Source organism: Anopheles merus, chromosome 3R (assembly GCF_017562075.2).
Source record: "Anopheles merus strain MAF chromosome 3R, AmerM5.1, whole genome shotgun sequence".
Taxonomy (NCBI): Eukaryota; Metazoa; Arthropoda; class Insecta; order Diptera; family Culicidae; genus Anopheles; species Anopheles merus.
The window spans coordinates 29,369,060-29,392,481 of record NC_054084.1 but is presented as its reverse complement, the minus strand read 5'-3'; the positions used below and the strand labels follow the sequence as shown (position 1 = coordinate 29,392,481).

Sequence of the window (23,422 nt, the reverse complement as noted above, 5' to 3'; positions counted from 1 at the left end):
AGAGGCCAAGTGAAGCGAAGGGGAACTAGTTGACTCTGGAAGTGGAGCACGCAATGCGATTGGATTGCATTTAGTCGAGAGAAAATCGATCTTCTCGAAGTAACCGAACATGGCTGTCTGCTGGGCTGTATCATGCCTTATTTCGTGAGATGTTTTGCCAGCTTATTTAGAGAAACTTTTCTGAAGCCGAGAGTGTTGCGTGCGAGATAATGATTTTCCAAGCTTTATTGAAGCTGTTTGATGATTTTATATTATTACAACCAAATCTAGAAATATATTCGATATTGACGTGTCTGGTTTCTGCAAATAGTGAAAGTCTCAAATGTCTCTATCGAGAAGGAACATACGAATGAAATTGATACAGAGCTGTTTGATTGAGCTGTTTCGGTTGGGATGTTGTGATCCACAAATGGCGCTATGGGAACTTGAGACGGAGTTTTATTCGGAGACACAGGCAGTAGAACATTTGTGCATTGTGCAACAAAGAACATTTGTGCATTGGTGTAGTTTTATATGAGTGAAATTATATTGGACTGTTTGAAGGATGGAATAGACTGATCTGCATTCTTGTAGATTATTGATTTGTATTATCCTCTCATTTCATTGCTTTTGTGATTGATTTAAACAAAAGTCACAAAAATTCTTTGTTTAAAATTGTTTAAAAGCCGATAAAATGTTTCTTACACTGCAAGAGTATGGTTTGTTTACTTGAAGTAAAATGTCATTTCACTTTCTATCAATGGTGTATAGCAGCGCTCAACGACAGCAGTGCTTTTAAGGGTTGGACTTATGCCAATGATGTTACTCTTACAAACAATGTCAGCTGCAATCAACTGTGCTCATGTTGTTGATGCCAGCTCGACTATCTTGTAAGAGATTTATGGCATTGGGATTCGACCATAGCGCAACCAATGCATCGAGAGACACAGAGAGTATGATTTAGACTTCGCATGAAAACCTTCGGTCGTTTTCTGTCTAGATGGGGTTTGCGCTGAATGGAAATAATTGCAACAAACAGCCTTTTCTACTTTTGCTATCGTTAAACAATATTGCCACTGCTGGAAATGATGCTCATTAGAGCATTTGATAGCTTGTGGTGTGTAGTTTCGCTTATATTGAATCCAATCAGGATTAGAATATCCTGGAAGTCGAAAATGGTTTCAATGTTGCTGTGAGCTATCAATTTGAAATGCATTTGAATTGAAGTCGAAGATGTGAAATGGCTTATCGCAAACCAAATGTAGCAACACATGTGTGAGGACGTCCTCGAATATTGTGTTCAAACACGAACAATGTGTTCTATCTCTTGTGACTTTTGATTGTGTCTCTCGCATTAAATACTTATTTTCTCCTAAAATGTTATAAGTAAGACAGTAAAAGTAGAATCTGTATAAAGACTTATGCAAGCAAAGAGCATGCTTAAAGCTGCAGCTTCAGGTATCATACAAAATTTCAATCAAACAACAAAATATAGCGTAGAGAAGATCATAAAGGGTGTTAAAATGTGGTTTAATTGATAAAAGCATTGCAGATGTTCAATTAAAATGCAAAGTGTATATAATGTAACTGTTTCGATTCAATTGATTCATTGCATCGAATATAACACACATATTTGCCCTCGCTAGCTGTCAAAAGGACTTTTCAGTAAAATTTGCCACAATCACTTGACGGAATTAAAAAGAATAGTTTGATTTTAATTTGTTTACATTATTTCATCAATAACATTCCCAGAATCCTAAATCAATTAACTGATTAACGATTAGGTATTTTCTATTTCAGAATCAGTTTTTGTGGTATTTTGATCATTGATAGGATAAAGAATTGCGGTTATATTATCAAGAATCCTGAAAGTTTACCGACATTCCTTTGAAACCCTTTCGCCGCATTACTTTGCAATCTTCATCTGCAAAACTACGCCTGATAAACGTATTTCTAAATTAAGCATTATTTAAAGCAATTCTGACATCGCCATTCTTCCAAATAGTGCCTATGTGAGCAAAACTGTTCCCAAAGTTTGTTCTCTGGGGTGAGTAATTTATTCATATTCCTAGATTATTTCATATATGTTAAACGAAATCCTGAAATACACATATACTTATGCTCGAAAACATCACGCTTAATTTTCTAACAGCGTTGAAGCACACTCAGAATCGTTGATGTTTCTCGATTCAATCGTTTCCTGCTACTTTTCATAGTGGTCTGCATGTTCACGAGCGTATGCTACGTGAATGGTAAATTATGCAACGTGTGTCGGGTAAAACTCATTAAAGCTAATTTGTTGCCGAATCGCTTCTTCCCAACTTCTAGTTCCAAACTGGCCCAACCACAGGACTGAAGTGTGTGTAGTTTTGTGCTCTTGTTCAAGTGGATGATGAACGCGTTTGGTGCACGAATCGTGCCTGAGGAGCACGTGGGTGTGTGTTATTGAGAATTTTATTTTCATACTAGCACCTACGATGCTTTTTGCATGATATAGGCCAAATGGGTGAGTAAAGTATTGAATTTGGTTGGAATAAGGGTCACAGCGGGTGAAAAATATTCTCAGGAAAGGGGCTGCTTCCCAGAAATTGCTCCCAAAAAGTTGCTACTTCCCAGAAACACCGTACCTTGTTTATGTGAGTGTGCTCAATGATATCATGAACCAATAAGAATAATGTTCTGCTGGCTCTTTCTTGTGCCTACCAAAATCTGTTCTCAAACCATACACGTGCACAAACTCATGCTTTCTCTTCTGACAGATAGCTCACACATTACGTTACCAGGTTGAAGGACTTATTGGTTGGTCCAGTGTATGGCGCTGTATGCAGTTTTATGACCGCATAAAGTACATTAATAGTTCACTGGAAACAGATAATTCATTTTTGAGCCTCTTTTTTCTCATATCGCCCTGGACGACCTGGGTTGGTGAAAGTCCAGGCCAGATGTCCAAGCCCGTGTTCGAGGACCGAAAACTGAATGTAAGGCTAGTGAAAAGGCAAACCAGGAAACATGAAGTCTGTTACAATAAGCCTAGAATTTATGAGCTAACGTAAAACGGACGGCCTTCTTGGTAATGGAGCGAGTTTTATGGGAAGTTTCATATTCAAGAAGAAAATTTTAACTTGAAATGTTTCACAAATATAAGTTCAGATCATTTTCCAGGTATAGTGAACAGTCTAATCTTTTACTACCTAATAAAACCTTCTTCAACATTCTTGAGTAGAGCGTTAAAAACTCAACTTTAAACCTGTCCTTGAAGTGGATTGATCAGATTGGTCAAACAAGCCCAGTACTCGCTCAGCAATTCTTTTGACGGTTGGAAAACTTATCAGACAGTGTTTTTCAAAACGCCAACGATAAGAGCAATTTCTAGACGAGAAATGCCATCATTGCAATAGCGTCGGCTTGGAACGGTTTTCAGGGTATTATTCTTTGCGATTGATCTTCACCATCACAGAAACATAGCAAACAAACTTCCAAGTGTTCTCTGCACTCTCGGCTGACGCTGCTGGAACGTTTTTCTTCCCTCTATTTGCTTTGCTCGTTCGTTCGTCCTTTCCATTCGTAATCACTCACTTCAAGCTCAACTTTCATGGTGACGGCGTTTCCTGTCGTGCGCCATTACGTTGATCAATATTGTTGGTGATAAAGTAGCGTCGGCCGGCACATAACTTTGTCATTTCTAACGGTACATAAATCATGGTCGAGAGTATCAGCAGAAAAGGTCGACGAGTACTTACCACGGATGCGTTTCTCGCGGATGGTCATTCGATTGTTAGAGGCTGTGTGAAGCGAGTAAAGCGATTTGACAGTGACCTTCACCCGTACGCGATACACTATCACCCCGGAACGATTGGAGCCTATCGGCGGGTGGTTTATGGTGCCATCCTTTGCTGCTGTCGGAGGTCATTTATCCAATTGCGCTCGCAGTGGGGGTGAAATTTATGATCACGCACTGGTTAGTACCACACCGAGTGAAAAGGGTTTTGTGCTGCCGAGCTGGTGAGTAAAATGTGATTTTACATGATTGAACATAGTCTGTTCTCAGCTCTTTGCGATCCAATCCTCCGGCTTATCGACCATATCTGTGGGTTCATGCAAGGAGATTGTGAGCGTCGAGCGTCATGATTGGGTCTTTGAGGTGATATATTCAGGGGAAATACCACGCTAAACGTGCGTTACTTTGAAAAAGTGAACACCGTGAGGACAGAGCTACATTTGCCAAATTCTTGTCACACCTTTCTGCACTGCGATTTAAATGCTTACCTTCAAGACACCTACGATTTCCTTTTATTCATGGGGAAAATTGATTACATATCTCTTGTATTTGCAACGGAGGCTACATTCGGACAATCACCTTCAATCATTCCCATACGCAGTGAAAACAATCGCTGTAGGAGGAGTCTACTAAATTCCGTCGAACGCAAACACAAAGCAAAGGATTCGATTTATCTAAGCTACATTTCAAGTGTCAATATTGTACCGGTGTACCCAATGCCGTTTTGTTTGATATGTTCCGTTTCGATTGAACTGTGTCATCGGCAGGATTTTCTTGACACCATCACGGACGGAAAAAGATTCGAAAACAGTCAAATCAATATTCGAGACAAGATAATCTGTATCTTGGAAGGTGTGCCATCATCGGATTACAATTGAAGCATTCTGTGGAAATTGGATTTTGGGGATGACACGATGTTCTTTTTCACGAAAAACCTTTGAAACGTGGGGAGAATGTTTAGTTTTGATCTGTTTCTACAGTACGAAAACTTATTCGTTTCATAGCATTTTTCAGTCGCAAAATGGCAATATTCTGAGATTATCAGAGCCGTTGCAGCTTTCAATAGTTTGATTTGAATAATAGCACTGATACAGAACCAAAAGGTTAAGGTTTATTAGATTTAACTGAATATGATTCTTTGAAGAAAGATATTCTAGGATGCCTTATCATGCTGCTGTGTGCATGGCGTTGACAAGATCGAGCAATGGTATAATTGGAGTTATAATGTGGATGAATTCCAAAATTTATTCTTCAGATAAGAGCTAAAAATAACCTTTTCAATCCCATTGATGTATTAGTTTTTATGTAACAATACACGGAAACATCACTACCCGTCAGAAGTTGTAGGTACAATGGTGTACAGATTATGAAGCTATATATCTACTCTGGAAGCGATAACAATAGTTAGGGAAATGTAGGTAATGTTCCAAAGCTGATATTGGGGGCCTTCACGATTCTAGTTTGTTTTTTGTATGGAGTTTGACAATTGGAGGCTGAAATCATGTAAACAAGCCATACAAAATCACACAAAAAACTAGCCTGCAATTTTCAGTCTAGATTATTCTAGCCTCCAAGCTAGAATTAGATTCGAGTACCTGCTCGAAAACACGGTGTTGTATACATTTATCCCAAGGTGCATTAAAGAGATCACGTGGTGGAATCTAGAATCAAAGTGTATGTAGTCCATGTGGTCTCATAGCATTTTTTTATAACCAATTTTGAACATCACTTTTTGACGGAACGAGTGAACTTTTTTGCTAAAACGAGCTTTCTTGAGGCTTGACGAATACTCAAAACACTCTTAAAATCTCCATTCAGAAACAGAGGTGATAAAAATCAGCCTTCTAAATTCGTACACCTTGGGAATAGCAACCCTGTACATTATACCCACTATGATAGCTGCTCGAAAACTGCTATACAATGCAAACAGCTGACAGGCTGAAATTTCAGCCTACGAACTTCAAACGGAAAGGGCCCCATTCTTTTCTCAGAATAAGATGTTGCTTTATCCCTTATCCCGTGACAAAATTCCTGGTGCACAAACGTGGTCCACAAAACTCTACTATAACAACTCAAGCTCTTCATTCCAGGCAGATTTATTATCATTACATTATTAACATTCAAGTGAAATCCTCAAGTATGATTCGGAAGACCAACACTTCCTGGAAGGTACAAGCATTCAAACTGCAATCATACCAAATTGGTAAGTCAAGCGTAATGAAATGAATGGGCTTTCAAATCATGATTCAGTACTACATTTTCATAACTAAAGCTAATGTCGATGAGCCTCAAAAAAATAGCGAAATGGGAAGACACTGTCACTTACCTTATATTGGTAGGGAAATAGGTACAGGTAATGTGAATACAATCAGCTGTTAACTGAATAATGTCAATCATTTACTGCAACAAGGCAAAATTTCCCCTAGAAGATACTGTATCGTAAAGCCTTTGTTTTTTTAGTATTTCTTGTTTCATATCAACTTCATGCGACGAATGTTTAGCAGGTGTTGGAAAACGAAAATTTGTGCCTTCTTGCAACTACTCCCAACAATTTGGAAGACAAAGTTATAAATAGATGACACTTTTCAAAGCGTTTATTGTAGGTAGATGACATACAGTTACTCCCGTACCCTGACAATATGCTTAAAATATTCATGAAAATTGAACCGAATACAGTCTTTGCTAATCTTAGTGATACGGCAGAACTAATTAACATTCCACCTGATGCATTCCATTGCTGGTTCTGCCCTGGTAATTTCGAATCATCTCCGTCGCTTTCCTCTGCATTTCTCCCCAACGTCAGCAGCTTACTTGCGTGACAACCTTGCTGGAATGAAAATGCTTGAAGCATTATTTGGTTCTCTGTGGAAGTAAATATTTAAACACAGATGATGACACGCATCCCTTTGTACATGCATGGCTGCTATAAGCATACGATCAACAATGCTGCCCGAATAGTGTATGCCAGTTCTGCTTGCGCTTGCTTTAATTCAATTAACAACCGCCTTCAACACATTTCACTCACCAAAACAGTGCTTCTGCTCCCCTTTGATCGGTGCGTACTGTGCTTGGCTTTCGGCCCGGAGGCAGTCCATACCGGTGCGGCAGAGATTCTTGACGAGAGCATATTGTGCTGTGAATCAGGCTATGATAATCATCCTTCTATTTGATCCTGCATCAACAGCACACAGGCAATCCAACACAATGAAGAACTTTTTTATTGTTGCTCCTCTCTACTCTTTCAAACGACCCGTTGGTTTTGGGATAGCAACAAACACCGAATACGAAAGAACCAGCAAAAAAGTGCACGTGAAAGTGCTGAAAGTAGAAGAATAACAAGTGAACCGGTGGTAGCACTCCTTTTTTGTTCGCTTCGATGTTTAATAGCAGATCAAAGGATTCTCGCAGCTGTACGCTTATTTAATCGCAAGATCCGGTCAATTGCAAGAATAACGTCAAACAGCAGCAGATGGGCAGCAAAACCGAGTTTCAAAGACGATCATGGGAATTGTTATACTTGCAAAGAAAATTAAACAAAAAAACCAATAAACCCAAAGTCAGAAAAGTAACTACCCTTACGCTATACACGAGACTTGCTCTGTTGCTAGAATACTTGCTACGCAATAAAAAAAGAAGGAATAGTGGAAAAGTTCGACTCAGAATGAAGGCTTGATTCAATTTGCATTTTTTCAAAGTGTCCTCATGCTCAAATCAATTATTCAAGGTAATGCGGCTGAGTAAAAGCTTTTTTTGTCGTAGTTTTTATCAAAAATGAAAGTCATTTTAACAGACACGGGAACAGAGAGAGAACAGAGCGAGAAAGAGAGAGAGAGAGAGAGAGAGAGCGAGAGAGAGAGAGAGAGAGAGAGAGAATAGCAGGAATATTTGAAGTAATTTTAAGTATTTTAGCTATCCATAAAATGTATCAAACACTGATTATGAGACCCTTTGGAATTTTAGAATTTCAAATTACAAACTCTATAAACCATGCAAGGTAAACCAAGGCGATTAATGACCTCTCTGAATAGCGCCCACATTGCATCAAGGGTCTTTCTGAAATATAGAACGATGATCTAAATGGACTTATGCTTTTATGGCTGCATGACTGAAATTGGTGGTTGACATTAGGCCCGATTATTAAACACAAATTGTAAAGACGAGTTGTCAAAATCGGAAGATTTGTATTATGACATCCGTTTGTGTTGTGTGTTGGAAAAAAAAAATTGACGAAACACAAACTCACAAGCATACTGCCAAGATATGTATTATGAAACACAAACGGAAATCCATAATTGTCAAACTGCTTTCCGTCAGCTTTTTGTCACGGAAAGGCGCCAATCTCAGATTGTTTGACCGACAAAACACAACAACAGAGTTTTTGCTGTTGCTTTCACGACAAAATATAAGTATTTTATTTCAGAAATAATCAATTTTATCATTTTAAATAAAAATATGTGTACTGCCATATCCATCAAATGGCGATAAGCTGGAGATACTGGTAACGTGATGCTGTTTTGGGTTAAGAAGCTGCTGTTATTTCCTTCCTCTGTTGTGCTTCGATGGTAGTCGAAAGATGAAGGGCTCACGCACCTGGTGTGTGTTCAACAGCATTGGATTCCAGCAACTTCTTCAGTGAGTGACTGCTTCAACAACCAACAGCATACGCACATGAATTTATCACATCTAATACTGCATACACTTTTAGTAATAACAAATACTCGGAGGGCTCGATCTCCGCCAGAATGTCAAGGAAAATTTCCTTCGACGCACGAATTTTTTTCTTAAATCTGAAATTAACAACCACGAAATGAAACATGTATAACACGGTTTGCACAAATGATCCGTATGCTTAACTCACGCTTGGTTATAAAGCTGTAACGGGTCGAAAACACTTCGAAGCAGTCGGCGCTGTTTTGCCAGATCTACCGTTGTTTCTTCTTCACTGCCGCTATCGTCACTTACGAAGTGGGATAAAATCATTTCGATGTTTTAAACAAGGATTGTTAGCTTGATAAACGATCGTGTCTTAAATAAACTTGTTTACGTTTTTTTGTTTTGATTTTGAACATTTTGACACATCGACACAGCTTTAACGAAAGAAAAAAATTAACGAAACTTGTCTGTCACAAGAACGGTTTCAAAATGCATACCTATTTTCCGTTTGTCTTGACGCACTTGTCTTGTGTCATTTCCGTTTGTGTTTAATAATCGGGCCTATTATGTTCGACGAAAAAATCTTTCCCATTTGCTGAAGGAAGATGCACCTACCGTGGCCTGGTAAAATGTGCCAAAGAACCTCAACCGCGCGAGTGCAGCTGCGATGGGAGAGTTTGTGGTTCCAAACGGTGGCCCCTAGTGTGAGCTGAAGCGTGTTTGTATGTGCATGAGAGAGAAGGACGTTAGTAGGTCAACCTTCAACCACTAATGAGTTTCCGGAGTGAATGTAAAATTCGATGAAAAACGACAGGTTGCATCGGATCGCAAAGCGCCGAAGCCTCCAAAGCAAGTGAATTTACTCCGAACGACCCCTGGCATGCACCGGACGACCTGCAGCTCCCAAAATGGCAGTAGATTGAAAAACTAAAACAAAAAACCCACCATGGTGGCTTACTTTCATGCTAACACAGTGTACCTAGCGCCGCAATAGCCGACGCATCGGGTAAATGTGAAAATTTGAATATAGCCTATCACGGTATCGCTTCCGGAAACGGTGCAACGGTAGGCCGCTGTGAGGTTGAGTTCACAAGGTACGCTCGCCATAAATGATCACCTAGTTAGGTTTGGATTTTTTGCCAGAATTCACCACGGTATGGTGTTCAACCAGTACGACCCCGTGTGTGCATGATGTATGGTATTCTATTTCCCCGCGCGAAACATGGAGACGCCTGGTGGCTGTTTCACTCTTGACAGTTGCTGAGGGCGAATACTGCACACTACTGCACGAGGTGCGTGTGACATTAGCCAGTTGCACAATCAGCGAAATGTGTATACTGCAAGGAAGAGAGGATGCTTGGTGTTGTATTCACTGTGCCAGCCGTTGGACATCCTGGTGCAATAAATCATTCAAATGTTGCGCCTCGGGCCTCGAAGGTTTTTGCCGAGGTGATGGAGACATGTGCTGTCATTCAGTGTCGTTTTCAACCCATTTTCATACGTTTCCTTATGTGAAATATATGGTAAAGGGGCTAAAAGCTGGTAGGAAAACTCACAACAGCGCAGGCCTTGGTCGTTTGTTCTCTTTTATTATGAAACGTATCCAATTTGCAGAATTGTTGCTTGCTGGTGTTGTGTATTGGTTATAGTGGATTTTCTTAGTATTATTCATTCTACTGTCAGCAATATTTTCGATTGAAAAACTTCAAGTTTAAGCAATACGGCCTTTTTGGACCGTTTCTCTTGAATAAAAGAAAAACTTAAAGATGATTTTTTTGCTTCCTTTTCTTTTTCAGTAATGGCCTTACTGCGCTCTCAGTATGGAATAAATATATTTTTCCTTTTCATCGTACACTTAAACCACGGTAAGTTAAACAAACAGTAACAATTTATGAACCTCATACTTAATTCAAACGATATTTAAATTATTTGCATGAAAGGGATAATATGCGTAAGATTTCAGTTCATAACTTCGTAGGTTAATATGAAACAAACATTTAAAAAAAATTCGATGCAATAAAAACAAGGAACATAGAAAATTGAATATGAAGAATTTGTTCATCAATGTCTGTGTTTCTGTCATTGGCTTTAACACTCTGAGCTATACCGATAATTGTGAGTGGTGCAATACATTCTCTTCTAAACTTCGTTTATGAATTATTGCATATTTACTAATAATTTTGGTAGGCTGTTTAGGTGGCAGCTGTAGCGCTTTTGTGCAGGCAATATTACAATTTAGCCTTCTAACTCCTCTGTGATGGGAAGAGTTATTCAATGTACCTTACATGTTAGCTCAATGAGTTGCATAATGTTCAGTTTTTTTTTATTTTTGTTCAAGTAAAATATTCGTTCAACAAAAACTTCATACCCAGTTGATGAATCATAAATGTAAAGGTTTGTTAAAGTACAATAAAGAATCATCATTACACTGATTATCCTCGCCTCACATTCATTCGCGCACAATGAGGCTCACACAAGTATTTCTAAGAGCTCAATACACATTCTTCAACATATGAAACATGTCAAATAAAAAAAAAACTGTTAAGTAGAGTCTGCTTTGTATTTTGTTCTCTCCAGCAGTTTTGTTTCACAATCCCATCCTTAGAGAGCACGTGAACGACACAGTCGATCTTTCCCAACCCGAATGTACCGCATTTTGATTTATTAGCTCTGATTGCCCTTCAGTACACCGGCCGGCTCCCGGCACTGTTTCGGGACCACACTGGGCTGATGATGCATTCGCTTTCCATCGAGCTATTGAAATGAAGCAAACATGAATAAAAAAAGTACACGGCAAACATACACATACATACACTTGCCCAAAGGGTCGTTTGGAGCGTATCATTGGCATATCTTTGTACAATTTAAATCGAAACAACTCAGAAATAGCATTGTGTTTGCTCGTGTACACGCTTTAGGACGCGGAAAGCATCATCAAGACGAAGGAAAGTGGCAAACAAACTCGGAGGAAATGATCCATTGCATAAGCAAAGCATTGAAACGAGGCATGAAGCAATACTGTAATCTGCTCGCTACCATCAGGCCAGGTCAACCGAGTGGGGGAAGGAACCGAAAACCCGACCTCTCCTGTGTACTGCTGAAAAAATTGAGCCTTTTTTGCTCTTTGTCTTTTATTTAAGTAAGGTAAGCGGAGCTATTGTGAGCGTTTTTATGTGAGTACGTTTGCAATGTTTTGTATTTGGCTTAGTGTCCCGTCCTAAGGGACATTTATTCATCAGTTGAAGTGCTGCAAGAAGCGTTGATTTTTCATCATTTCCACGGTCATTGCTTAGCGTGCTGGTGTGAGCCGTTGTCTAGGGAGATTGGAATACATTTTATTTGTTTAATTTGCGGAATTATTCATTTCCCAAGTCTGCAAGTATAATTACCCAAAGTGACCGGGAGAAAGATCTCAAAATGCATGGATCGTTGGAAGGTAATCTACAGATAACAAGAAGTATAATTATTCAAATTGAGTTTGATTTCTATCTCGCAGGAACCTTGTTTGATTTGTACCACTGTGAGTCAATGTGAGGAACTATCGTATGGCTTTTGAATGCTTTATTGTTAGTTATCATTTTGTGAAACGCCATTGTAGCATTTGCTGTTGCTGTTGGCTTCTTATGAGTTCATATTCAGATTGTTAAAACCCGAAGGTTTGAAAGCTTTTTAAAAGACATATGAAAAAGACTTTGTCATCTTCAAAATAAATGTAGAACCTATAAAAAATATCAAAACTCAACGAAAATTTTTACTAAAACAAGCAAACTAAAACTGTATCTTCATCCAGACAAACCTCTTCGCATCGATCATTCCAAACAATGGAGGAACAAATGAACAAAATTCCACGAAACCCCTTTCTCATACATCAACTTGCCTTCGAAAGAGTTTTGGGGAATGAATCCCTTAAACACACAAGCAGAAGCTCCATGCCGAGAGCTAGAATGGTAAATGGCTATCGTATTGAAGGGCCGAGCTTTTTTGTGCTGTTTCTACTGGCATGCACAGAACTGACAGGAAGTGATAACGCCCGATAGTTGGAATCAGATTTTGATGTTCTGGGAGGAGCATCTAGCACAAGAACGGCTCGGTTGGCTTTTCGTCATGTCTGTTTCCTTGATTCTCGTTGAGATTTGGCCGGGAGAAAAGTTGTAGAACAGTGTCGTTTGTTTCAGCAGTGCAGGGTTTCTCGGTACGGTATCGATTATTTGATGAAAGCTTAGTATGTCAAGTGGGATGAAAGCGAATACTCTTGTTCCATGGATAAAAAGTAACGATAAAATATAGTGAACAACGAGTCACAAAAACTGATTTGGTTGTTTATCAAAGTTTACAACGTGTTAGAACAATGTGATTATTTTGAAGAAACGAAGAAACATACCCTTTCATGAAAATTCACCAATACTAGATTTCAGGTCTCCAAGCATGTGGCTTCCATGTATCTTTTACAAATTCCGAAGCATATTTTCCTTTTAGTCTCGTTCTGGTACAGCAAGCAAAAAGGTATTTGCACAAAAAAGGCCCAAAAACTCCCTTGCCCTTGCTTCACTATCCTCGATCGCTCACTTATCGTTCGTTTGCCCCTATCAGAATATCGCACCGTCCAGCAAAATCCCATCATACCGGTGCCGGCGGCCACCAGAACAGGCTTGCGTTTTCTATCCGGCCTGCCTGGTGTCAAATTTGAATTTGATCGCAAACATACACACATAACAGCAGCACCACGGTACGGCTTTTACTGCCAGCCGTTAGCGTGGACGAGTGTTGAGTGATTTTTGTGTGTGTTGAAGCTCCGTTTTTTCTGCCCACTCTGCTCGTGCACAAGAAAGTGGGACAAGATTTCTGAACGCTCACTGTAATCTGCGTTTCGCACAAACTGAAATCATTTTTCCATTTAACTAAATGTGTCCAAGTTTTGAGAGAGATGAAATGAACGCAAAAAAGCAGCATAAAAACAAATTGAAAACACGTCAAAACATCGTCAAATGTCTTGAAACGCTCGAGAGGTGGTTTTACGCTGAGCTCGGGGATTACTTTATCTCTTTTGTTCCCCATCCACCAGAGCAGGCGGCGAAAGCAAAAGGAGACAAAAAAACACGCAAAGCGAAAGCTTAAAATTACCCAAACGACTGTGTGAAGCGATCAGGCGGAAATTCTCACACACGCACGCAAAAACAAAAAAGACGTTATCAATCCGTGCGAAACGCCTCAGAATGATTTATTAATAGCCATTTACGCTTAACAACAGCCCGGGCTGGTTGGTCTCGTTTGTGCCGGAATGGATTTGCATTTTTCGGCAACAGCAGTTTGTGTACAGAGGGAGTGGTGGGAGGGAAGGACAGAGTAATTCGCACCAGTCGATTGACTCGTTTCGCTTTCCAACGACACACATCACATCCGCGAACGCCCATCATATCAATCGTCGAACGCACACAGCGATCCGAAATGATGTAATTTAAATAATAATGGTTCATTTCGCTGCCGCTTAAGCAAGAGCTTGTTGTGCATTCTGTGAAGAGTTGGGCGGTCCTGCTTTGTTCCCTAAATCGTTCCGGTTTTTGTATCGTTTTTGTAAAGTGGTTACGGTTGTGTTAAAACTGATATTTCACAAAAACGCCCTCAAGGACACGTGCGTGAGGTGTTTGATATTGTTGTCGTTGACAATGATGGACGCGATGAAAAGTTGTAATTAATTTCGGTGTTGCATTGTATCTATGATTAAAGTATCAGAAAGAGAGCGTACTTGTGTATAATTTAATGTGTAAGGTAGTTTATTCTTGCAGTTTCAGCAATAGCATTGGAATGCGCTGGTAAATGATTGCATCTCATCCTTTCCAATCAAATTATAAAGAGTAACTGGGGCTTCTTGCTAGCGGATAAATCCCATTATAATGGAGCCTATAAATTGTGAATTAATGAGATAAAACACATTACACGCGCATTTAATGCATGCGAACGAGATGCTGTATAAGCGAGAATGCCGATCGAAATTAAGAACAGCAAAAAACGGAAGCTTACTCCTTATTATCCCTTTTTCTTCGGTGCGGTACAGGATCGTGAAACCATTTGTCTTGTTTTTAACGAACATTGTGCAGAGATATCCGGTGTATTTGAGAACAAAAAATAACACTCCTCGCCAGGGCAACGATGGCACAAGGAATATTCATGATCTTGGAACCAGTAAGAAAATTTAAGAAATTGTGACCCTTTTGAGCAGTATCCTACCGTAGAGCCGCTCTAGGAAGGTTGGTGCGTACATATTTCGCCTCGCAGTGACCTTTCCGGGGTCGAATGCGGGCTGCACCGTGGGTTTTTGGTTTGGTGGACTCACGCTCGAAATATTGTGGTAAGATTAGGCGAGTGTAGGAAGTCAAAATAACGAAAAAAGAAAGAAACTTTCAAGCAGAAAGGATCACCGGAGATGGAATACCAACACGCTAGCCGGAACCGGAGTCCCTTTGGCTGGAAAGCCAGAATAACAGGCCTTTACGGGTTCGAAGGAGGTTATTTAAGGTCGAGACAGTACTTTATGGAGTCCCAATTGTAATCCTTTTATCTGTTATCTGCTTTGTTCGTGTTCAAGTGTGGCAAGGAGGGTCTGTTTATGATAAAGCTCAACAGTTCTAGTAGAGGTAGAGGGCAGCTTTCAATGGCTCGTAAGCATGCACGGTAGATGCAAGATGTTTCGCGTAAAAATGCCGGAGAGCTAACTTTTTCCTACAATAGAATCAGTATGAGAGAACTCTTTTTTATTTTGTGAAACTGAAATATTAATCTACGGTTTTGTTGGGGCCTCGTGTTGAGGTCGATTTGATTGAACAATGGTTTGGTGTGCATACCAGCACAATGGCATAACTGTACAACATCTGGTTCACATTTGCAATATGTAAACACGGCAAAATAATAACCAAGAAGATAAAGAAGCTTTCAAAACAATTTGACAAACTTAAGTAATGTGTTTTATTTTGCTAACCCTTATCAGTAATTTCGGTAGAGTTATGAACCTGAATGTACGAAATCTGCATTTAGAAATTCATTTTTATAGCAATCTCGTTTATTTCAAAGCATTTTCCACTTTTTATGTTTGCAAGTTAGACAAGGACTTCTGATACTATGTCGGAACTTCAACCGCAACCCAAAAATACATCACTCCTGCATCATCACTCATCACTCAGAAGTCTGAATCCCGTTTAAATGACTGTTACTTACTGGGAATAGCCCACTGCCGCACGTCGCAAAAATCGATCCACCCCAATCCTCGACTTGTTCTGTTTTCCCTTTATTTATAATCAGCACACATACCGCATAAATAAATCTACCCAACAATCGATTGCTATGAGTCGCAGCTGCATGATACTCCGTCACTTTCGTTCTCCTGACGTGCCTTGCGGTGAGAGTGTTTTCTGTTAATTAACTGTGTGCGTTTCCTTGACAGATTCCAATCACGTTGCTCAGTTACCGTCCTGTGAAGCTTCCAGTCTCTATGTGTACCAGCTGCGTATCCACTGGGGAGGTGTGCCAGATTTAAGATCAACAATCCCCACTACCATGCCCTCTGCACACTTCAGCAGCATGGAGTGGCGATAGCAGGATTGACTGTTTTTCATTTGGGACCGATTTCACATTACCAGATGGGAATCGGCTATTTCCGGAATTAATAATCGATAGGAAAATATGTCTGTGTGCCTGTTCGAGTGTTTGTACCAAGCCACAGGACACAATCACGCTGCCAAATCACAGGCAAAAAGGGCTTAATTATACGCTTATAATCGTTACCAATCAATTTAGAAAGTTTGGCGTTCTGGTGGCGTTCCGACCGAGCCGTGGGCATCCCAGGTGGAGATTATACCATTAGTGGAGTTGCAGGTGCCCTGCAGGAAAGATTCAATTTGGAGTTCATTTAGCATTTACACAATTAACAACCGAATTCCGATGATTGTAGCAGTCCATCGGAATTGAATTAAAGTAATGGGCTGGGATTATGAAACGGGTGAGAAGAGTTTGTTACAAAGTAAAAACAAAACGCAGATAGGCCTTTGCTAATCAGTTCAATTGAGATGAATTTTAATGTTTTACTTGATAATGAAGATGTTTACTTTTCAAGCAGCTCTTTAGCTCTTTCCTCCTGAAGGCTTAAACAGTTTGGCGTATCACACTGACTGTCCTGAGTTATGACTTCGAAGTCTCTTTTTCTACAACAACTGCAAATCAACACAAATTTCAATTAAAACTTTACCCGTAAATAGCTTCACTTAATCATCGGAATCTGCTTTGCAGTATCTCTAAGCATAATTCCGTTTGATGTTTGGATTAAACCAATCGGACCAATGCCATCACTTGCCCACGAGCTATAATTGTACATCAAACGTCTACAAAAGCCCATCTACATGACTGCCAGTAGCGTTTCGTTAAACATTCACACTAATCTGCCCTCCTCTACGAACGGCATCCAGCTGCACTTCAACGCAATCGCATCACAATCGCTAATATCACTGAAAGATTATGTGGCGACAGTTGATTTATGTATCTTTAAACATGTGATAACATCTCACACCTGCCTAGCAGAGCTGTCACTTTTGATTGGCTTTGCTGGTGTTTGCTTTTTTGCTGTATTTGTGTGCCCAAGGAAGCTTATCGAGCTAGAAGCGATAGAGCCGCATTAAACCGCAACGGCTACGAGTGTGAGAGCAAGATTGATAACAACGATAAATTAATTTACGCTCCAGGGCGATGAACCTAGAGCTTCACAGTGCCTGGATGCAGCTCAAACCAAGGAAAAGGAAAGGCTTTTCCTTTGACTGTAAGGGTCAATTTAAGTGACTTTCTTGCATGTGGAAAGCATAGAACATTGATATTCTCCCTCACGGGCAAGACAGTCACATTCGATCTTATGAAGAGAGAGATACTTTAGCGAAGATTATGTATATTAATGCTTGTTTATAAATTCAACATGCAGGAAGACCATGAAGTACGTATGTTGTCTCACTAAAGATGATGGTTGTGATTGTTTGAGATAACGATCGTTCCAGCAATTATTGATATTGTTGGGATATTTGACCTTTAAATCCAACAATATATTTGATAAGGGAGAGTACGTGCTTTATTATTTGTCAATAAGAACGACTAATAGAAAGTGAAATTCCAATAATAATGTTAGCGCCTAGATGTATGCAGAAAAGTTAATACCATACAAGTAGCCATAATATAAGGAACGATTTAAGTAAGTGTTAGTGAGAACGCGTACGTGTATTGAAATGCATGAACAATAAATGTTAGAGTCTAAGTTGAACCACCGTGCAGAACACATGGTTTTTTTGTTTGAGCTATTGAACAAATAATTTACATCAAAGCCAAACGATTTTTACCGTTTTGTTTTTACTTGGAAAACATATTAACTGAACTCCTGCTAAGATGAACATCATTATACCTGTTAATGAATGAAGCTTGTTATAAAATTTTCTATTTTTCTCATATTTTAATCTATTTTTAACTAAATATTGACCTTGAAGGATATTTGTTATGTTAAAATTAAAATTCTCCTGCAGTACTTGAACTTACTTCAATTTCTAGTGAGCTTTTTACACTTGAAGCGCTCTGCAAAGCTGTAAAATGTCTTCCTTCATAAGAAAGTGTGTAAAAACTTCATGAATGAAAGCAACAAAGTATACAAATTTCAATTATATTCATCCCAACGTGGCCATCATGAAGGAAACAGTATTTCTCATTTATCATCCCGACCTTCTGACGTTCCGATTTCCTGTGTTCGACAGCTTCCAACTGCCACCTCTAATTTGTATCTTTTCTCTACTTTCTCTCATTGCCACCGGATCTGTGGTCATCGATTGAAAATTCCCATCCCACAACACCAACCCGGAAGGCATTACAAAGTCACTGCAGACCTTTTCGGAGGAACAGTTCCTGCTGGAGCTGAGCGAAGATCGCAGCAGTTCACCGGTAACGCGCCCTCCAATACGCAACCGCACACCACCGTACCTTGGCAATCTGCACCTTGGCTTTCACCAGCACCAGCACCATCACCATCAGCACTCAGAGACGAGTGAGAACGAAATTTACGACTCGGACGAGAGTAATCTGCTCCGGACGCCGCTCGACCGTGGGCCACACTTTGATTTGTCCGCCTCGAAGAACATTACAGCGCTGGTCGGGAAGACGGCCTATCTCAACTGCCGGGTGAAAAACATCGGCAACAAAACGGTAAATTTCAATTCCAATTGTGCTGTGTATTGCTTCCATGCTCGTTTTTTTCCTACACACAACAACGCGTTGTGTATTGACAGTGTCCTTTTTTTTGCTTTCGGGATCGAGTTGCTTCCGTCCCGATAAATTCTAACCATGTGTTTTTATTTGTTTCTCTTTTTCCTCTGTCTGTGTGCTTCACCTGTTCATATATCACAACAAAACGTGCAACGTCCCCCTGTGCGGATCGTTCGTCCTCGGCAGGTGTCCTGGGTGCGGCATCGTGACATTCATCTGTTAACCGTAGGTAGATTCACCTATACATCTGACCAACGATTCCAGGCTGTACATAATCCCCAGACAGACGACTGGTCCCTACAAGTAAGCCCCCTTATTCCTCTGTTGCCCCATTGCGTCACTCGATGTGTGTTTTTGTTTTTATTTAGTGCAACCTCTATCACTCTGTCCCTCCTTCTCGATGAGCCTTTTGAGAGCTTGGGGAAAAGCACAAACGATGAGTCAGCAAACTATATGAAGTAAGAAAAAATGAACCCTCTCTGCCTCTATTGACACTCTATATGGCCTATTCGAGCCATCGATCATGTGCTGGTGGGCGTTGGCAGTAGATCCATGTGCACACGCACGAACACGCAAGCTCTCAGGAGATTCCGTCCGTGGAGTGTTGAACTCTCTTTTTTGTCCACTTTATTTCCCCACTTCTTTTGCGTTTGTCTGTTTCCCACAAGCAGCTAATACCCGTTGGTACGTTGTTCTTTCAGATTAGATACCCCCAGAAGCGGGACACGGGCGTGTACGAGTGCCAGATCTCCACTACGCCACCGGTCGGGCACTCAATGTTCCTCGCTGTCGTAGGTAAGTGTCGCACAGCCGCACTAAATGCACGGAGCTGATACTGGTTTAATACACGTTTAGGATACATATTGCTCGTTCGCTCTCTCTGAAAGGCCTTTGAGTGTTTCGTTTTTTTGGAGTATAAGTTTATTTCCATTTTAACAGACACTTGTCTATAACCTATAACTCCATCTCCATCTGCAGAGCCAATCACCACGATCGTTGGTGTGCCGGATCTGTACATCAACACGGGCTCAACTGTAAATTTAACCTGCATAGTGCGGAACTCACCCGAGCCTCCTTCAACCATTTTTTGGACCCACAACAATCAGGTAAGCGGAGAACGGGTTTGTTAGTGTTTCTGGGGTTGAAGTTTTCCTTCTTTATGGTGCGTTGGATTATGGCTTGAATTTATGTGGGAACATGTTCGAAAGCTTAGGGTTGAAATGTTATACATTTTGATGTCTCGTTAGGAAAGGGGGATGTATTTGGAAACGTTAGACGTTAATACGTTAGGAAAGGGGGATGTATTACATATGTTAAATGACAGTGTGTTTTGTGCCCTGAATTAAACTTTGTTAGGCAAGGTGAATAATAAATAACAGTTTTTGAAGCGTTTTAAAAAGGGTCCAAAAAGACGTTGTTTTTTGGGCTAGGGAGTAAGAGTGCCACTCGTATGGGGCCAGACGGCCACCTGGTTAAAATAACCGTATTTCTTTGATAATTGGAAATTATTACGTTTGTACCACTAGTGTATGTATTCCTACATGTATTTAGTCACCAATGAACCCTTTTTGACCAACAACTGTACCACAATATGGTTTGTTATTGTTCTGTTTTTCTGGCGTGGAATCCGCTCACAATAGCGCACCATTCCGCATCACGCTACAACAATGTTTACATTTTTGACAGCTCGCGCCTATGAAAGATAGTGGCACACTTGCCCCAAATAGAGATGGCTCTTTTGCCCCAAAAGTTGTAACTTTTTTGAAATTGAATTTTTCAGTGATAAAAAGAAAGTTTTTTTCAACTAAACCCACAAAAAATTTCACGTTTTCTCAGCTATACGGTGATGTAAATATTTTCTCGGTTGATTGTTCGCATGATTTTTGAGAGCTTATTTGGTTGGATTAAAAAATTATAATATTCTGCTCAATTTTAAAACTCAATATACATCAGTTTAAAACAATGGGAAATATCAATTGGTCTATATGAAATTAGGCTCAGAATACCTAGTCATTGGAAAGCAACCAACTGTATACACAATTGATCATTAAACTAAAGTTTTTAAAGAAAAATGCTTGGTGGCACTCTTGCCCCGTATGGCACACTTGCCCCAAATTCCGCTACATGCACATATGCATGTGTTCGTTCTTCATGCATTTTTTCTCCTAATTTCTGTCTGCCTACCGGATGCACTAACTCTAAAATATTTTTATTACCCTACACGTTGTTCAAGTGGCTTATGCTTATCGATGAACTCAAGAAACGGGTCGTTCCCAAAAGAAAAGGTGTGTTTATTTAGGCCAACGATCTTGTTCTCATACGATAAATTACAATAATTTCAATTTCTACCCAAACTTAACCGTTGAAATTGAAACATTTCGATGCAATTTAAAAATCCTCAACACAGCCATTGCACTTTAAAAAATTGCCTTAAAACTACCCGTTGCTACCGCAACAGAGGCATTTACGAATATATTGACCAACATAAAAATTGAGGCAAATTTCAAGTCCTCAATACCTCGTCAAAGCCAAATGAAAAAGCGTGAGATCCTACTTTCGAACAAATAACTCAAATACAAAATGATCTGGCTTGCTTTACTGATTTTTTGATCCATTTTCTATTTCCGATTTAAAATGGAAATTGCCAGTTGGTCACGTTCCCGTTAAAACTGTGCTTCAAAGCAAATAGCTCACCGCTTTCGCTGCTTCGTTCTTAAAAATCGATAAAAAAGGATGGATCCAATGAAGAGTGTCAATGTCAATTGGTTGTGACATTTTTCTTGGTTCGAGAGCATATTCTATTTATTCCATTTCGAGTGATTTTTCCTCATTTCCCGCGTCACATTCTTTGATTGTTTGCAGGAGATCAACTACGATTCACCCCGGGGCGGTGTGTCGGTCATAACGGAGAAGGGTGAAACGACGACATCGTACCTCCTAATACAGCGCGCCCGTACCACCGACAGCGGGAAGTACGTCTGCTCCCCATCGAACGCCGATCCTTCCACGATCAACGTGCACATCCTGAATGGTACCGTTCGACCGCCCTACTCGCTAACCGCGTCCAGGGCAATGACAAATACGACATTGTTTGCCCGATACTGGAAACATTTTAGACAGTATTTGTCGGGGCTACCATTGAGTGAGTGTTTTTTATAATGGTTTTTGTGTAATGTGTTAAATATGTAAAAGGTTTCATGGATATTTTTAAACTTTCCTTTTTACAGTGGGCTCCCCGCTCAAGCGGTTAGCATTGCCGCCCAGCCAGTGGAGTTTGCCGCTAGGCTTAATGGGGCCCAGTATTGCATCAACAGCATTTTTCCTGCAAATCCACGCGTGGACCAACAACTGTCGGTGAAGAAATTCATCGTAGAACGCTTCCCTAACTAACAAGACAAGGCAGGAAAGAATGAACGGAGAAAAGAACTTTGTTAAAACTCTTGTGCATCCAAGGCGGCGAAATAAAATAATTTCGAAGTAAAGTCAATTGTATTTTAATAACTTACGTATCACAAGAAACGAGCAAATTTTAGCGTAAGGTAAGTAAACCTCTTGACCATAAGCTGCAAAAAGCAAACGTATTCGAATGTTCTCCCTCCATGATCTTAAGATAAAAGTTTAATTACAAAACAGTGCCCATTTCCCCTTCAAATGGTTTTCTTTTCAGGTGGATTTGTCCGTACCCATTCGTCCATTTTACTACTTAATCCTAAGCAGCTTTCTCTTCTGCTCTGCAAATGAAAAATCGCTTAATCCGTTGTATGGACGATAGTTTAATATGTCTCTTTACTTCCTATCCTGCTCGAGGAAACCCCTCATTGCCGTTAGCCGGTATGAGTTCAGTGTAGCTTTTTTTACTACCGTTTAGCGCTTTTCCACAATTCTGATAAATCAGATTATCAAGCAGAGTGTACATAAAAAGCGAATGAGAAGCGTGGTAAATGGAAGATACATTAGAAAACTATTAAAAACATTAACCAACCACTAACCAGTTGTAGTTGGTAATGCTTTGAGGGCGAAACACCATCGTTTGTGTGTAGCTTAGCTTTCTTGGTGTTGAAAAGAGCTTTACATTCATTATGCGAATAGAGCGAGAAATGGTTGGTAATTGCATAAATTGCATTATGTGTTGTTGGCTATAAAGGTTTGCTTTGGTTGAGTTGAGAAAAGCAGGACGAAACGATGCTCCTTTTGTGCTTTATCAAAATGCATTCCGGTGGTTCGTTTTCATTTGCGCCTGTTTGAAGGTTATTATTGTTAGCCATACAAAATAGTGGTAAATCTGTGGTCGGTTTTCTTCCTCCTTATGGTCAACTTGTGTGTTAATGTTGGATGAAAATCCCTCAACCAGAATGCAAACCACATTCGTGCCAGTTGTCTGATTTGGTTGTACTTTCACACATTAACCAGACACAGGTAGACAAACACAAACAAATGGGGATAATTATTTCCGTAACCGATACGCGTTCATATGCCTGTTTGAAGCATTGGCGCGACGAGGGCGTCAAAGAGAGAATTAATAAAAATGCAATTAATTCGAACCAGCGAAATAAAAACAGGATGAGACTGTTTAAATTTTGCCATTTGTGTGTGTATGGTTTCGTGTTTCATTTAATCACACTTTCAATTTGAGTGCATGTTTGCCGAATGGGAAAGTATTGCACTTCGTTCCTTGTACCAATTGGCTTTTGGCTGCTAATTCTAGGTTTTCATTTTGATAAAGTTGTTCAAGCGTGA

At 40.0% G+C, this 23,422-nt stretch overlaps 1 protein-coding gene across 5 annotated transcripts in view; it reads left to right on the top strand.

The window, feature by feature from the left end:
* The window catches only part of LOC121596171 (zwei Ig domain protein zig-8-like), a 40,012-nt gene extending 17,855 nt beyond the window's left edge, over positions 1-22,157 (top strand). For all 5 annotated transcript variants that reach the window (XM_041920872.1, XM_041920871.1, XM_041920873.1 and 2 more), the window contains exons 3-9: positions 10,207-10,275; positions 18,288-18,625; positions 18,872-18,988; positions 19,387-19,480; positions 19,664-19,791; positions 21,548-21,827; positions 21,913-22,157. In XM_041920872.1, coding sequence (XP_041776806.1) covers positions 10,209-10,275; positions 18,288-18,625; positions 18,872-18,988; positions 19,387-19,480; positions 19,664-19,791; positions 21,548-21,827; positions 21,913-22,043 — 1,155 coding nt within the window. In that variant the 5' untranslated portion in view covers positions 10,207-10,208 and the 3' untranslated portion in view covers positions 22,044-22,157. The remainder of the gene's footprint in view (positions 1-10,206; positions 10,276-18,287; positions 18,626-18,871; positions 18,989-19,386; positions 19,481-19,663; positions 19,792-21,547; positions 21,828-21,912) is intronic.
* The last annotated feature ends 1,265 nt before the right edge of the window (positions 22,158-23,422 follow it).